The 18561-nt window shown below is 45.1% G+C and overlaps 1 protein-coding gene across 1 annotated transcript in view; it reads right to left on the bottom strand.

The window, feature by feature from the left end:
* The window catches only part of LOC138287579 (sodium- and chloride-dependent GABA transporter 2-like), a 641212-nt gene that overhangs the window by 364072 nt on the left and 258579 nt on the right, over positions 1-18561 (bottom strand). The window contains 1 exon segment of the mRNA XM_069228137.1: positions 6222-6362. Within this exon segment, the coding sequence (XP_069084238.1) occupies positions 6222-6362 (141 nt within the window).

Below are 18561 nucleotides of genomic sequence, written 5' to 3'. Positions count from 1 at the left end.
GAGCTTCTTTTTGCCACATTAGCATCATTTTTTTTATGCTAATGTGGCCCAACAAGGCCAAAATCACTGTGCCAGAATTACAAAGTGGTGCATTGCATGCATTGCGCCACTTTGTAACCCCTTGTTCCACATTATGCCTGTGCCAGGCATAATGTATGCAAGGGGGGCGCTCCCTGTTAGGAGGGCCAAAAAAATGGTGCAAAGAAATCTAAGAGATTTCTTTGAAGAATTTTATTCAGCATTTTTAACACCTGCACAGAATGGGCGTTTAAAGGAACCACACCATTATTTATAATGGGCCTCAATGTGATTTGCAGGATTGGCATCAACATTTTTTACACTAATCCAGCAAAGAGCTAAACTAGCATTAAACAGTTTGACGATAGTTCCCCAACTACTGCCATGGTGTGCTGTATGTTAAATATGGCGCACACATGGCGGCATAAGCGGTGGCGCTAAGGAGCACTAGAAAAGTGGTGCTGCATTGGATGCAGCACCACTTTTCTTAAATCAGGCCCTATGTGTCTAGTGCCAGATAGCTTACATATGTAAAAACTGGTTCATATCCTTTGAAACAATTTTAACTAAATTATCACGTAGCAAAACCTTGGGATGATCTTCTCAAGTAAATAGCCTCTCAAAAATACACCTTCTGAAAGGGTGGAAGCTTCTTCCACAAATTCCACTTCAATCCATTTGGAAAAATAGTTGATAATCACAATTGCATATTTGTGCTCCTTCAGACTCATGAACAGACCTAAAAGGTCTATAGCTAATTTGTCCCATGTCTTGGTTGATAGTCTTCAGTTACCACTGGTTGGTTTCTGCACACTAGTTCCTTTCCTTTTACATAACACTTTAAACATTGGTCCACTTTCATCTCTCAATCCGTGCTTGCCCACCATAAAGTCTTTCTCAGGCTATGTTTACAACTTGTCTTACCTAGATGTCTGCTGTAAACTGTGCAAACCAATGTTCCTGTTATCACACACAGTGGAATTATTTTGTCTGATGTGTACCACAATCCTATCTCTAAGGATAATTCTGAACTCATTTTTGCAAAAGCTTGTAATTCACCTATTAAATAACTTTCCACAGGCCACTCCAATGCTGTAAACAATATCACCTACTGAAGAACTATATCTTTTTTCAACTCTTCCTTTCACTCTTCTTCTGTCAAACCACTGTTGTCAAAGTCATATATGTGTGCTATACGCTCAATCTTTCATAGTATTTGCTTCTTCCTCAATGCTTCCGTCCATAGTTGGCCTAGACATCAAATCCATTCTCATGTTTTTCCTACCTGGAACATGTTCATTTGTGAAATCATACTCCAACAATTTGGTTCTGAACCTAAGACTTCTAGCTGTAGCTCTGGACGAATGCAAATTAGAAATGCTTCAAATATAAATAATATAAATAAGGGGTATATGATCTGTTCTTAGTGTAAATGTCTGCCCCATAGTAAATTATTGATTCTGTTCACAGCTCAAGTACATGCCAAAAGCTCCTTTTCAATGACAGCATAGGAATTCCCCACATTCCTCAAGATCCTTGAAGCAAAGACTGCAGTAGATTCCCTCACATAGTCATGCTGAGGAACCACTACACCTAGCTCTGTTAAAGTGTTATTATTATTGGAAAAAGAATTCCTAATTCAGATAAGCTAATGTTTGCATAATTAGACAGAATCTATCTTGCACTCACATCTATTCCTACTAGCAGAAAAAAATTGCACTTTTAATTCATGTAAATGAACCTTCTCCATTTTCATGCATTTTCCCTCTGTGCTTTTCTAGTTTGGAAAATCAATAAAATAGAAGCCTAATCCATGGTCTCTGTATTAATGCATTATAGTAATTTGTGTTCCTCTCAAGGACGCTATATCCAAGATGTTCCTGTAACTTTCAAGGTTCTTTGTATGTGCCTTTCCTAGAGACCATTCATTGGTTTAACCGTATATCTGTATTGTATATCTCTATTTCCTTCTTTTCCTACGCAAATCTCATTCATTAATATAGATCAGAAGTAGGTGTTTGCATATGTATCTCATTAAATGTATCATATGCATTAGGATATTCATTAGGTTATTAGAATGAAGAATTTATAGCTCAATCCTATTATGTCACACTGAATGTGTGAGACTTTCCTGTCTAAAACCGTATAACAGGTGATGTTTTCAGCATATGTGCCAGACTTTCTTTGCTCTTCTGTGGAGGCAGTCTCTTTGTCAGTTTTCTGGTAGAACTATATTTAGTTCTGGCTGTGTCTTGTCTTTGGAGGTAGACCTAATATCTCTTGTTAATACAAAGACCAAGGCACTCGTAAAATAATTAGTAATAGTAAAGTCAGTAATTCATAATTCTTGAATTCATAACTTAATAGTCCAATTCAAATAGTATCTGCCAATGAATAGAGTCCAGAGGAAGTCCTTGAAGTGAAGAATTCATCTTTAATATGTCACAAGCCAGCCAACACGTGTTTCGTCATGGGAGTGAATATTCCCTGTGACTTTTTCAAGGCTCAAATTGGGTATGATGTGGGAAGTATTTATCTGCCCAGGAGTTCGTGACCAAATAGTCAAATTCACTCAGAGATTTATCCCATGTGGAAGGATCCTTTTACAGTGATGATGTAACAATCGCACCTGAAGTATCTTGCCAGAGTAATCGGTGTCCATCGGAGCTAGAATAGAGGCTCTGAGGCAAACAAATTTGCGAGACCTAATATCTACCCTCCCACATTATTTGATTTTGATTATGTATTCAAACACTGATTCCTATTGATTAACTAACCACTTTTGACCTTCTGTAGCAATTTTTATTTTGAATACACCAGGAGGTTTAACTAGGAATTGTGTCTTGTGTAGCTTTATTTTTTTGACAAGGACTCAGTCTTATGACTCAGATAGTTAGAATGCTACGCAACAACCCTTTTCTTTATTTTGATTAGAGGGTCAGCAATCCATATACCTAGCATCCACTGTGATGCAAATCATCTTGATGAGACACATCTGTGGAGAAAATGTGCTTCATATAGAGCCTGATTTAGAACTTTGAGGACGGGTTACACCATAACAATGGTGATGGATATCCCATCCACCGAAATTTAAATCGCATAGGCAAAAAAGACAAAATTCCTAGGTAAACCTTCTAGGTTCTTGTTCCTTGACGCAAACAAATTCTTATTTTTCCGTCAAAAGCTCAGAGGTTGGTTTAATTTTAAGTGCAAAATTGTGCATAAACTTGAAGTAACAAAAAGACCTAAAAAGGACATTACTTCCTTTTTGTTGATCGGTTTAAATACATTTTCAGAGGTTTTGATCAGACTGTTTTTGTGCTTAAAGCCATTGCCTGTCAATGCATGCCCTAAATTTTCAGTCTCTCATTTGACAAAAATGCATTTGTCCTTTGTCAACTGCAATCCATTATCTTTCAGGAGCTGCACTACATCTTTCACTTTATTATTATGTTCAGCTCACCTCATCCACACCCTTCAACTTATCCATTTCATAAATGTAGTCTGAAAAAATCTCTCTCTCTGATCCTTTTCCCCTCTCTACTCAATATAGATTTTCCTGGTTTAAGACTCATATCTAAAATAGGTTGATGCCTTAATCCCAAAATATGTTATCCTTTCCGAGAAACAAACTTTGCATCAGTTCTCATTCCCAATGTACTAGAATTTGCCCCCAAAATAACTTTCCACGTCAATCTGTTGTCTATTGTGATCCACAGGTGTGATGTTAGGTGGTTCTAATGTATATTTGGCCATAACATAACAACTAAACTTTTCCACTTTATGGTGACCTTAGCCCCAGAATGAATCAAAACATCCAAAATATCACTCTTAAACAGGAGTTCTTTTATCTTTCACCATTTCCAATATGTTCCAATTGCAGACCCCCTTGTTCACATACCATGTATTTTTTTTAGCACATACTTACAAAATCCCACATTTGCTACAAGTTTTGTCAATTGCAATAAAATATTTAGACTTTTTCTTAAGGTTTGAGGGATCCACATCTTTAACACATATTACTAGCTGACTGTTTGCATCCATAATGTTTCACTTTGTTATCATATTTCTGAAACGGTTAAACAGCAGTATTCAACCTACCATATGTGTGATTGATCTCTCTGGCTTCTCTCTGTGAAGACCGAATACCATTGGCAATGCCCATTGTAACTCTGATGAGTTACAAACGCCCTTTAATTTTAAAATGGTGCTGTACTGCAGACCATGCACATGTAGGTACTGTAGGCATAGCCACATGCAATGTAAGTACTGTTGTATGAGTCTTGGGCACAAACTATGCCCTAGGCCATACCATTTATTCAATATCTATAAGGTTTGCACACAAGTTGTTTCAGGTGAGTCTTGCAGGCATGGGCACTGGGCAAGAGGCAGTGCCAAATACCATACTCAGAGCTAAATAGCTATGCCCTTTGGGTACTGTAAACAATGGATAAATTATACAAATAAAAAATCCATGAAGGGACGTTATAGTTTTTTATTAAAATCACATTCAAACTTATGTTGTAGAATTCATGAAATAAATATTTTGATTATAATTCAAAACCTACAAAATAGTGATACTCAGAGATTATGGTTTGGTATGCCACAATAACTCCACTGTGCAGGTACCACAAAATTACATTATCAATAACTTTACATATGTCATCACTAATTACATAGTCGTTGTTTTCTTAACCGGTAGGGCACACCAGGGCCTTATTATTAATTCTTCTAATGTCTTTTTAAATCCACTTGCTTATCAATATTCAATTGCTACTTCCTCATAAAGTCATAATGTCATTCTACTCACACCATCATGAGGAAGATTCTGCCACATTCCCATCTGAAGTCCCCCACCCCATTGAGTATTTTGACACGCCAACCCAGTGGCGGCCGGCAGCTTAAGGAGGGAGGGGGGCGGGCGGGAAGCACACACACACACACACTCATTCTTTCACACACAGACACGCACACACGCACATCCATTAACAACACTCATACCATTCAAACATGCACGCACACACGCACCAAACATTCATTTTAAAACATTTCACACACACACTCATTCTTTCACACACACACGCACGCACATCCATTAACAACACTCATAACACTCAAACATGCATGCGCGCACCAAACATTCAATTTAAAACATCACACAGACACACACACACACACTTACCTTCAGCCTCTAGGTCCCAGGAAGGTTGGTACTACTGCCTTACCTCATTGGCTTACCTTAGGTCAACCAATGAGGGAAGGCAGCAGTCCCAGCCTCGTCAGAGTGGGATGGGGTCAGTGAGACTGCTGACCCCACCCCACTCTGTGACGAAGTGTCACTGATTGACACTCGCCCTGGGCGCTTCAGGGCTTAAACCTGAAGCGCCCAGGTCAAAGTCAATGGGTGACGATTTCCTCATCACCCAGGGGAGGGCCTCGAGGCACCTTTACTGAGTCAAGGAGGTCACGCCCACAGGAGGTGTGACCTCCTCAGCTCAGCAAAGTTCAGCTGAGGCAGCCAGGAGTCTGCGCAAATTGTGCATGTCTCATTCCTGGCTGTCTGCGCTGAAAATTAAGAGTGTCTGTCAGGCTGACCTTTGATCATCCTGACAGACACTCTTCATGAGGGGCAAAAGGTGGGGGAGTGTGGCCCCTCCGCCCTAAAGGACGGGCTGCCACTGCGCCAACCCCAATAGGTTTCCCAAAGTCCCCTATCCATCAAGTCTTTAGGGTCATTATGGCTAACTACATCTCCGTTCTTCAACTCATCGGGCCTCAAAAACCACCTACCTTTTCATGCCCCAAATGGCCCCCATGAGCACTGTTTCCCTGATGTTTCCCTTCCTACATCAAGACTCAGAAAATGCAGTTACCACCCTTCCTTTACTCTATATAATGTCCTCTGTACCACTCTTACTCATCAGCGTCACGTTCAATAACCTACATGAAAACATTTTGAAATTGGAAAAGGGAAATTATAAAAAAAAAACAACAGGGGATTACTTTCCACATTAGCTTACATTGAAATGAGACAATTTTAGGAGTGACACAACTAAGATAAAACCATTTTGGGCTTAAAAATCAGGATTCTCCGACCTACATCTGATCTGTTGGCATGTATCTAATAACTATGCGCTGTTAAGATGGGTCCCAAAGGTACAAGTGGTAAGAGCTTAAAGGATAAAACTCAGACAAATATTTACCTGTGTTCCACTCATGACCACAGCTGGCCCAGGGGAGGTCCGTGGTGAATGAATGGAAGAGGTAGAAAAAGGCCCAGGCAAGAACAATTACGTAATACACATTCAGAAACGTGACAGTCACCAGAGAGGCGTATCCAATTCCTGAAAGACAAGGAAAATCATGTCAAAGTAGAGCAGAAGCAATATAAGGAATTTATTTACAATAGCATTGTGCATGTCAAGTCTATGGGCAGCATTACAAGATCGGAATAAACTGCCTGGTAACTAGTACGCACATAGTTACCAATGCCAGGTGTATCAGGGAATTATTAGGTAGACTTTGAGGGTTCCCTCAGAAATTAGGAATAAGATGCAGAATCAAAAATGAAGATGATTCTTTCATCAGTTATTCCTCATTTTCATGGCACATTGTCACCCACAGAATATGGCTACTTCTTTTATTGGCCACAGTCTCTGGGTAAAGAACAACAGTACTGCAGACTCACCATGCACCTTGTAGTATCAGCAGGTCCAGTCAGAATTAAAAGGCAACTATGTCACACTTAAAAACTCAACCCATTCACACTAACCTATTCACTACACACTGAGGCCAGCCAGATAATTTTCCCTTCTCTACCTTTACATTTTAAATATACTGCATCACTTTCCTGCACTGATATAGCTCTTCCTCTTTGAACTGGCTTAGTATATACTGCCTGGGGCAGAAGCAGACGGAGTAATGTGTTACTCTTACTCCTGCCTCTTGCTGCATGTGATATAAAATCTTTCGACTTCTATGCGGATATGTGTACAAGAAGATGGGTTATGTTGTTCTATGTTGCAAAATCAATGTTAGACGAATAGTTCGGAATATAATTAATACTAATATCCAATAAATAAAAGGCACGAGGAATATAATTTCTAAAATGTGAACGCATAACCGTAGCCAAGCAAATATATAACATATCGGGCTAATATCATGCAGGAGTTGTCGATGTTTTCAAAATGTTATGTCACTGGCAAAGCCATGTTATTTGATATCATAATGTTATCCCAGCAGCATCTTTTTTTCAAAATGTAGTCAAGACTTGGCAATGATTTTAATTCTTATTTTTAGGGTGGGATGCCACCTTCTTTACGACAACAGAAAACCTAGACCACACTCACATGACCAGCAGCTGCTTCGAAGAGCCAGGCGATCCAGCTCCCTAATGGTGCAAACTCCAATCAAACTCAACACAATCATGTTATTGTTTCAGTTTAGGTCATAACTAAATTATCATGATATAATCATGGTGTTGGAAAATGGGTTATTGGTAAGGGCAGGTAGGTACCTACACCTAGCAACAAGCCACTAACCTCCACTTAGGTCCAGTTAGGTCTCAGTAAATTAACCCCAGCTCAACCCTAGGTAGCTTGGCAACGAGCGTCAAGGCTTAACTTAGGAGACAGTGTGTAAAGCATTCAAATATCACAAAACAGTAATTAAATAAAACACAGGAAACAGTTTAAAAATCCAAAACCAATTTATAAAAATAGTTTATATTTTTATCTTTAAAATGACACCAAAACTAATAAAATCGGATAAAGGGAACCGGAGATATGAATTTTTAAAGAATTATTATTTTTCTAGCGCTTAGAAACAGAAAGCGCCAATCGGGTCATCTGGTTGCACCTCGACCGGGGCAAAGTCAAAGTTTCAGGCCGACCGCGATGGAGCCCTGCTCGGCTACAGGTCGCGGGAGGCCTCGGTTAAAAAGTTACCTTCTGACTTAGTCTTTATTTTGAAGATTTTCTTCAGCGGGACGAACCTGCCAGTCCTATCTGACCTCCTGGAGCCCTTCTCCGGATACGCGATGCTGGATTCCTCGGTGGAGATTTTTACCTTCGGACTTAGTCGTTTTTTCGAGGTGAAAATCCTTCGACCGGGGTAAACCTGGATCTTGATCCGACGTCCATGGAGCCCTTCTCGGATACGATGGCTGGGAGGTCCCGGTCAACTTTTTACCTTCGGACTTAGTCTCTTTTTCGGAGATTTTTCTTTACCGGGACAAACCACCAAATCAGGCCGGGTCGCGGTTGAGGCAAGCCGGCTAGAATTTCCGCGGCGGGTCGGTCCCTCTATGGAGCTTTTTTACAAAAATTCTCAAATGTTCTCCAAACTTCTGGGGCTTCACCCAGATGTTCTTTTAAGGTTCTTTTGGGGTCCACAGCTCACCCCAAGGGTCCAGAAGTTCTGAGATGGTCCTTGGGGGGTGCGGACTACCACTCCCAGAATGCACCTGGCGCAAACTCCTTTTTGGCCACTGGACAGTGGTCAGCTGGTCACTTTCTTCAGGAGTTGGTGCAGGGGACTCTGGATAGCAATTTTTCACCTGTAGCAAACAGGGAGTCCCTCCTTGAACCAGTTGAAGCCAGGCAAAGTCCTTCTTGTGGTGAAGCCCAAGTGTGCAGCTGGTGCAGTCCTTCTAAGTGCAGGTTCCAGGTGCAGGCCAGGGGTCCAGCAGGGCAGTCCTTCTTCTCCTTTAGTTCTTTTCTTGTTGAAATCTGGTGGGGATCTGAGGTGTGGGTGCAGGTCTGCTAGTTTTATCCTTGCTCCTGGGTGAAAAGCAGGGGGGCCCTGGTTCTCCAATCAGGTTCAGGGTCGTCCCCCTGTGATGACCACTTCCTGGGAAGTGTGGCAAAAATCCATCCCAAAAGGCAACATTCTCTAAAAATCCAACATGGCTGAATCTGATTTTTGGAGGTTACATCTGGCTGAGCCCACCCACTGGTGTGGCTAAAAATCATAAACACACCCCTCTCCTGCCCTCTCCTAATCTAATCAAGGGGGCACCTAGTTGTCTGGGGTTGCAGGATGCGGGGGTGTTGCTGGTTGCTCCAAATGTCTTTCTCTGCCTTTGAAGACCAGTTTGGCAGCCCTCCCCCTTCCTGCCTCACCATCTGCTGAGGGGAGATTCTCTCCCACAAGCACATTCCTTTGTGTGAAGCCAGGCCACTTCACACCTCATCAAGGCAGCTTGGCTAAGCTGCTGCAGGCTGGCCAATCAGAGCACAGCAGCAAAAACAATGCAGGGCTGAAATTGGCAACTTTTTAGGTAAAGTCTAAAACTTTTTACCTGAACAAGTTATATTAATCCAACAACTGGAAGTTGTGGGATTTATTACAACAATTAATTTGATACCAAATTCTTGGTATGCAACATTTAAGGAGACTTTAAAATTTAAAATAAAGTCTCCCCATTCTAGCCTATGAAGGCCATTTACTTCAATGAGGGAAAAACGAATTTGGCTGTTTTTACCTCACCAGGGTTTATAAATCTATTTTTATAAATTCCCTGCTTATAGTTACATGGCACCCAGCCCTAGGGGCACATAGGGCACACCTTAGGGGTGACTTATATGTAAAAATAAGGTAGTTTAAGACTTTGGAACTACTTTTAATTCCAAAGTCGAATTTGCATATAACTTTAATTTAAAAGCAGCCAGCAAGGCAGGCCTGCCTTTAAAATGACACTGGACACCTCAGCAGTGCACCTAGGTGTGCACCACCTATGCTGTGGTCCCTAAATCTACATGCCCTACCATATACTAGGGACTTATAGGTAGGTTAACTTAGCCAATTATAATTAGCCTAATTTGCATATTGATTTTACACAGAGCACAGGCCCTGGGACTGGTTAGCAGTACCCAGGGCACCATCAGAGTCAGGAAAACACCAGCATAAAGTGGAAAATGGGGGCAAAAAGTTATGGGGCCTCTGCAATCAGCCCTGTTTTCTCACACAAGCCCCCCCCCCCCAGCCCACACGCCCAGGAGACTCAGCCCAACCCTGGGAGAGTCTTCCTGGCTTGTTAGGCGAGGAAGACAGTGAAGAAAACTGGCTGTCCCTTTGCAGGGCCTACTCTGCCTTACATCCTCCTGTCATGGTCACTCCCTCTGGGTAGTGAAGCCATCCCAACAGTGAAAGGACCCATCTCAAACTGAAACTTCCCTCTAGGGGGGTCTTCCTCCTCTCTCTCTGCCAACTTGGGTAGTGAGGTGCCCACCTCCCCTACTCCTAACTTTGCTAGGGCAACAACCTAGCTTACCCAAAGAGGTCACCCAACACTTGAGCAACCCCACCATGACCAACAGGGTCAGGGGGCCTACTTTGCCATTGGCCCTGGGGTCTGCCTCCCAGGCCAAGTACAGTGCTGCCAGGAAGGCTAGCACCCAGCAGAGGCTACTGACAGCTGTCAGTACCCAGAACCACACCCTAAGCTTTCCACTGACAGGTGGCTGAGCTGCTTTAGGGGCAACTTTGGGGTCCTGGCACCCCTCTTGCTGTCTAGAGTGGGGGGCTACCACCTCCTGTGGCAGACACCGTCCTTCCACTCTCCCTTCTGTCAGTGCAGGGGCAACACCCTGCATCTGGACAGCTGCCTGACTACTCAGGACTTCCTTGGGGTCAGGGGAGGCCTCACCAGTGCCAACTCTGGGCTCCCCCCCCTACTGGGGCAGAAGGCCTTTGGCTCCCTGGAACTCTCTTTAAGAGTGGCCTACCCTTCCTTTTCTTCTTTCCTTTTCTTGGGGACCCCTGTCTCCTAACTGTAGGGACTGACTCCCCAGGACTTTGGTTTGGGGGGGCGCCCTGGGCGACCGCCCCATCTGGGATCAGACCCACCTCTGGGAGGTCATTGCCCAGGATACAATCTAGGGGGAGGTCAGCACTGACTACCACCCTAAACCAGTCAAGGATACCCTCCCTCTCTAGGGGCACTATGGCTACAGGTTTGGTGGTGACCTCCCCTGTGGCTATCCTGACTTTCCTTGTCTCTCCTGGGACATACATGTCTGGGGTCACTAACCGGTCACTCACTATAGTGTGACTGGCACAGGTGTCTCTCAGGCCAGTGGTAGGGATCCCATTCACCTGAATGGGGTGGAAGTGCCTACTTCCACCCTCAGGGATCACCAGCTTACCATCTGGTCCTGTCTCCCAGCTCAATGCTAGGAGGACTTCATCATCTGAGGAGTCCTCCTCCATGGCTACACTGGACAGCCCAGTGCTAACCACCTTCTTTGGACAGGCTGCATCCCCTCTGAAGTGACCTGTCTGCTGACAGTCAAAGCAAGCCCTACTGTCCAAGAGCTTTTTTAACCCTGGGTCTCCCTGTCTCTGCTTGTCACAGTGGGAGTGGGATTTACTCTCCTCCTTCTTAGGGTTCTGGGGTACAGAGGGAGTCTCTGTGGTGGGCTTACCACCTCCCTCCTTAGGTTTTTGGGGACCTGACCCCCCCTTCTTGGAGTCTCCCACCTGGGACTTGACAACCACCCTGGTTCTCAACCACTCATCAGCTGCCTCCCCTAGCTCTCTAGGGTTGGTCTGCTTAGAGTCCACTAGATGCTGGCGTAACCTTTCTTGGGTACAATTGGTCAAGATGTGCTCTCTCATGATCAGATTGTATAACCCCTCATAAGTATTTATTTTGTTACCAATAATCCAGCCCTCTAGTGCCTTTAGTGAGGTGTCTACAAAGTCAACCCAAGACTGGGTACTGACCTTCTGGGTGTCCCTAAACTTCATTCTATACTGCTCTGGGGTCAGACCAAACTTCTTGGTTAAGCACCTCTTCATACTAGGGTACGAATCTGCCTCCTCCCCCCATAAGGTCAGAAGCCTATCCCTCCCTGAGTTGGGGACCAACTCCCACAAAAGGGAACCCCAGTATTGAGGCCTAACCCTTCTCATTTGGAGTGCCCTCTCAAAGGCCTCCAACCACTTGTCTATATCATCCCCCTCTACATAAGCAGGAACCACCCCCTTGGGTAATCTGGGGCAAACTCCCCCACCCATGGACACCTCAACTTCTCTGTCGCTGCCACCATCTCTTTTCTCTTTCTTTGCCCACTTTTTCTTTTCTAGGGCCAGCTTTTCTGCTTCCAAAGCTATGTACGCTAGCTGGGCCTCCAGCTCTCTTTCTCTGATGGATGGGTTCTCTCCTCCTGAAGGGACCCCCTTCCCACCACTAGCTTTGGATCTGCCCCTAGTGACTGTATGTACTGAGGACCGATCTTCCTCATCCTCACTTAGGCTCAGATGCCCTCCCTCCCCTGAGTGGTTAGAGCTAGCACCCTCCCCTGTTTCTTCCTCCTCTGGAGCTTCCCCTAGGTCTACCTCATGGGCCTCAGCCCATGCTGTCAGGGATTTGATCAGGACTTGCTTCCTGAGGTCAGTGGTTGCAGGCAACCCTCTTTCAGTACACAACCCCCTAAGCTGGACTACTGTCAGCGTGGGTAGGCTAGCCAGATCAAGCTCCATGGTTCCCTAGTTTTGTGTCAACAACATTTTTTTGCAAAAATTGGAAACAATAATTTAGAAAAATTACAAAAATTCAATAATAGAAATTAATCCAAATTATTATTATTTAAAAAAAAAAAAACTTTGCACTAAGACAATTTAAAGGATTTTTAATTTGTTTTACTTAAAACTGTAATGTGATACTGAACACAAGTACAGGATCCCGTCGCTGCTTCCAAAAATGTTGGAAAATGGGTTATTGGTAAGGGCAGGTAGGTACCTACACCTAGCAACAAGCCAATAACCTCCACTTAGGTCCAGTTAGGTCTCAGTAAATTAACCCCAGCTCAACCCTTGGTAGCTTGGCAACGAGCGTCAAGGCTTAACTTAGGAGACAGTGTGTAAAGCATTCAAATATCACAAAACAGTAATTAAATAAAACACAGGAAACAGTTTAAAAATCTAAAGCCAATTTATAAAAATAGTTTATATTTTTATCTTTAAAATGACACCAAAACGAATAAAATCGGATAAAGGGACCTAGAGATATGAATTTTTAAAGAATTATTATTTTTCTAGCGCTTAGAAACAAAAAGCACCAATCGGGTCATCTGGTTGCACCTCGACCGGGGCAAAGTCAAAGTTTCAGGCCGAACGCGATGGAGCCCTGCTCGGCTACAGGTCGCGGGAGGCCTCGGTTAAAAAGTTACCTTCTGACTTAGGCCCTCATTCTGATTCTGGCGGGCGGCGGAGGCCGGCCGCCAGAATTCAGCCCTCCATAATACCGCTCCGCGGTCAAAAGACCGCAGAGGGTATTATGAGTTTTTCCCTGGGCTGGCGGGCGGTCTCCAAAAGACCGCCCGCCAGCCCAGGGAAAAACTCCCTTCCCACGAGGATGCCGGCTCGTAATCGAGCCGGCGGAGTGGGAAGGTGCGACGGGTGCTACTGCACCCGTCGCGTATTTCACTGTCTGCTACGCAGACAGTGAAATACTAGCGGGGCCCTCTTACGGGGGCCCCTGCAGTGCCCATGCCATTGGCATGGGCACTGCAGGGGCCCCCAGGGGCCCCACGACAATCCTTACCGCCATCCTGTTCCTGGCGGGCGAGCCGCCAGGAACAGGATGGCGGTAAGGATTGTCAGAATCCCCTCGGCGGCGCAGCGAGCTGCGCCGCCTTGGAGGATTCTTAGGGGCAGTGGAAAACCGGCTGGAGACCGCCGGTTTTCCCTTTCTGACCGCGGCCAAAGCGCCATGGTCAGAATGCCCAAGGGAGCACCGCCGGCCTGTCGGCGGTGCTCCCGCCCCCGTTGGCCCTGGCGGTTCTCTACCGCCAGGGTCATAATGAGGCCCTTAGTCTTTATTTTGAAGATTTTCTTCAGCGGGACGAACCTGCCAGTCCTATCCGACTTCCTGGAGCCCTTCTCCGGATACGCGATGCTGGATTCCTCGGTGGAGATTTTTACCTTCGGACTTAGTCGTTTTTTCGAGGTGAAAATCCTTCGACCGGGGTAAACCTGGATCTTGATCCGACGTCCATGGAGCCCCTCTCGGATACGATGGCTGGGAGGTCCCGGTCAACTTTTTACCTTCGGACTTAGTCTCTTTTTCGGAGATTTTTCTTTACCGGGACGAACCACCAAATCAGGCCGGGTCGCGGTTGAGGCAAGCCGGCTAGAATTTCCGCGGCGGGTCGGTCCCTCTATGGAGCTTTTTTACAAAAATTCTCAAATGTTCTCCAAACTTCTGGGGCTTCACCCAGATGTTCTTTTAAGGTTCTTTTGGGGTCCACAGCTCACCCCAAGGGTCCAGAAGTTCTGAGATGGTCTTTGGGGGGTGCAGACTACCACTCCCAGAATGCACCTGGCGCAAACTCCTTTTTGGCCACTGGACAGTGGTCAGCTGGTCACTTTCTTCAGGAGTTGGTGCAGGGGACTCTGGATAACAATTTTTCACCTGTAGCAAACAGGGAGTCCCTCCTTGAACCAGTTGAAGCCAGGCAAAGTCCTTCTTGTGGTGAAGCCCAAGTGTGCAGCTGGTGCAGTCCTTCTGAGTGCAGGTTCCAGGTGCAGGCCAGGGGTCCAGCAGGGCAGTCCTTCTTCTCCTTTAGTTCTTTTCTTGTTGAAATCTGGTGGGGATCTGAGGTGTGGGTGCAGGTCTGCCAGTTTTATCCTTGCTCCTGGGTGAAAAGCAGGGGGGTCCTGGTTCTCCAATCAGGTAAGGGGTCGTCCCCCTGTGATGACCACTTCCTGGGAAGTGTGGCAAAAATCCATCCCAGAAGGCAACATTCTCTAAAAATCCAACATGGCTGAATCTGATTTTTGGAGGTTACATCTGGCTGAGCCCACCCACTGGTGTGGCTAAAAATCATAAACACCCCTCTCCTGCCCTCTCCTAATCTAATCAAGGGGTTGCAGGATGTTGGGGTGTTGCTGGTTGCTCCAAATGTCTTTCTCTGCCTTTGAAGACCAGTTTGGCAGCCCTCCCCCTTCCTGCCTCACCATCTGCTGAGGGGAGATTCTCTCCCACAAGCACATTCCTTTGTGTGAAGCCAGGCCACTTCACACCTCATCAAGGCAGCTTGGCTAAGCTGCTGCAGGCTGGCCAATCAGAGCACAGCAGCAAAAACAATGCAGGGCTGAAATTGGCAACTTTTTAGGTAAAGTCTAAAACTTTTTACCTGAACAAGTTATATTAAATCCAACAACTGGAAGTTGTGGGATTTATTACAATTAATTTGATACCAAATTCTTGGAATGCAACATTTAAGGAGACTTTAAAATTTTAAATAAAGTCTCCCCATTCTAGCCTATGAAGGCCATTTACTTCAATGAGGGAAAAACGAATTTGGCTGTTTTTACCTCACCAGGGTTTATAGATCTATTTTTATAAAGTCCCTGCTTATAGTTACATGGCACCCAGCCCTAGGGGCACATAGGGCACACCTTAGGGGTGACTTATATGTAAAAATAAGGTAGTTTAAGACTTTGGAACTACTTTTAATTCCAAAGTCGAATTTGCATATAACTTTAATTTAAAAGCAGCCAGCAAGGCAGGCCTGCCTTTAAAATGACACTGGGCACCTCAGCAGTGCACCTAGGTGTGCACCACCTATGCTGTGGTCCCTAAACCTACATGCCCTACCATATACTAGGGACTTATAGGTAGGTTAACTTAGCCAATTATAATTAGCCTAATTTGCATATTGATTTTACACAGAGCACAGGCCCTGGGACTGGTTAGCAGTACCCAGGGCACCATCAGAGTCAGGAAAACACCAGCATAAAGTGGAAAATGGGGGCAAAAAGTTATGGGGCCTCTGCAATCAGCCCTGTTTTCTCACAGATGGCCTGTAAAAATCATCTTTCTAATATATATCAGAAAAAATTGTGCCGATTTGTATTTTCCTTATTTGGGTATGAGCCACAAAATTACATTACTTTTCTACCTCTCTCCTAATTAGAGTTTTGGACAGATCAATTTTCAAAAACATTCGGTCACTTGTAACATAGCACTTAAGCACATGTTGAAATTTTTAAATAGAAGTGAAAGTACATGTTATATTTTGGAGTTAGGCACTATGTAGCGGTACCAAGTCAAAATGGCAGCTCAGTTATATATTGTTCTATCTATCAATTTAATTTCAAAAACAGGTTCAATTTTACTTTAAACACTGAAGGCCTCATTATCCACTGCCCGCCAAACTCCTTGGGCCGGAAAATCGCCACTCCAGTTTTCCATCCGCTGGCCCTATTACCAGTTTCCTGCTGGGTCAGCTGACGGAAAGAGCATTTCCGCCCTCTGGCCCAGAGGGGGACTCACCACAACATTGACATCAGCTCGTAATCGAGCTGGCGGCGATGTTGTGGTGTGTCAGGTGTGACAGCACCCGTCGCGCTTTTCACTTTTTGTAATTCAGGCAGTGAAAAAAGCAACAGGCAGTGCAGGGGCCCCCATAGGGCCTCTGGCATCCGGTCTCCGCTAGCCTCTGCATGGCAGTGGAATCACCATGCAAAAGCTGGCATACCCGGGGTCGTAATCCCCAGGGCAGCGCTGCCGGATTAAGACCGCCGGCACCACCAGGCCATCGGCCAGCCTAAAAATGGCGGAGCTGGCGGTCCGACTGTGGCTCTTTTGCCACGGTCATAATGAGGTCAGACCGCTACTTTGGCGGTGGTCGGACTGCCACCGCGAGTGTGGCGCTCATTACACTCGTAATGAGGGCCTCAGTCCTAGACGGAATTTTTACAAATCACACTTACAAGCTGCCGTTTATGCTTACTTCATAATTTGAGTATCTTTACAGCTAATTTAAAACAATATCATTCAGGCTAAAAAAACAAAGGAGTCCCCAATCTTCTTTTCTTTAGGTCGAGCCTAGACAGTGTACATGCGCTGTCTGCAAGACCTCTTAGGATGAGTAAAGGACTTTGCTCCCGCCTGCCGATGCCTGCCGCTTACCATAGGTTGAAGGCAGTGTTGCTCTTGTTTTGCTGCCTCGTAACTGGTTTGGCAGCCTATAGGTCACTTCCTGTTCTTGGCTGCGGAGCACTGGTCAAGTATAGCTTTTTTGACCCTGGATTGTTTTTGTGTTGTTTGGACAGAATATTTTTTTTTGTTTTCCCTGCTTCTCGTGTTTGTCAGTAAGCACTGTTGATTTTCTGCGTTTGCCCTTCACTTGGTCCTTACTTTGCATAATCAGTAAATAGATGTAGCTGTGTCTTGTGTTTGTGTTTTTGTACATGTTGGTTTGCTTTATGTAGCATTAAATTGTCCCAGGTGTTGAATCCTCAACAGCAGCTCTCCCTGCACAGCGAGAGAACTGATACTACAGTTTTCAATGAATGCGGGGAAACTCACCCTATAATGCTGTGCAAGTGTTCCTTTTACAACACATTTTTGCACATAACTCAGTCTGTGGTGGTCCTTTGACAATGGTACCAGCACCAAAACATTCTGAACAATGTGCTCTTTCTGTCCAGGCCATCTTCTGGGTCACACTAGGTTAGAGGTGGCCCAAAAAACATGTTCTCTTCCAGCAATTAATGTAACTTAATCTTTCTTATAGCTGGAACCTTTGTTTTTACAGCTGAGAGGAGCTTGTGTTAGAAGGATGTTGTTTGTAATAATATTCTGACAGTGTAGGAAAGTACCTTCTCTTTGGCATATTACCCCCAATTTCTGCCTGATGTCAGTGTGTTTGACTGTGTCACTGGGATCCTGCTAACCAGGCCCGCAGTGCTTATGCTCAATCTCCTTTAACGTTTGTCACTGCATATGGGTAACCCTGTATTTCACTTAAAATTGGCATATTGGTCACCCCTAAGAAGTCTCTAGTATATGGTACCTAGGTACCCAGGGCGTTGGTGTTCCAGGGGGTCCCTATGGGCTGCAGCATTTCTTTTTCCACCCACAGGGAGCCCATGCAAAGGCTTCTAGAGGACTGCCATTGCAGCCTGTGTGAAATGGTGCATGCACCCTTTCGCTGCCATTTACACTGCACCAGGTCACTTATAAGTCACACATATGTCAGGCCTTCCAACCCTGAGGTCTGGGTGCAAAGTACCTGTGTGTGAGGGCACCCCTGCACTAGCAGAGGTGCCCCACATCGTCCAGGACCATTTTCCCAGGCTTCATGAGTGGGAGGACGCCATTTTACGCCTGCACTGGACAAAGGCTACTACCTATGTACAGCTTCACAATGGTATCCCTGAATAATGCCATGTTTGGTATCAAACATGTTGGAATCATACCCCAAGGCTTTTGCAAGCATTGGTTGTATGATTCCATGCACTATGGGGGCTCCTTAGGGGACCCCCGGTACTGCCATTACAGCCTTCTGAGGTTTTCTAGGCAGCCCCAGCTGCTGCCACCTCACGCACAGGTTTCTGCCCTCCTGTTGCTCAAGCAGCTCGAGCCCAGGAAGGCAGAACAAAGGATTTCCTTTGGGAGAGGGATGTTACACCCTCTCCATTTGGAAATAGGTGTTACAGGCATGGGAGGTGTAGCCTCCCAGAGCCTCTGGAAATGATTCGAAGGGCACAGATGGTGCCCTCCTTGCATAATCCAGTCTACACCGG

The sequence above is a fragment of the Pleurodeles waltl genome, chromosome 4_1, assembly GCF_031143425.1.
Source record: "Pleurodeles waltl isolate 20211129_DDA chromosome 4_1, aPleWal1.hap1.20221129, whole genome shotgun sequence".
NCBI lineage: Eukaryota > Metazoa > Chordata > Amphibia > Caudata > Salamandridae > Pleurodeles > Pleurodeles waltl.
Note: the sequence above shows the minus strand (reverse complement) of the source record. Positions and strands in the feature narration are given on the sequence as shown.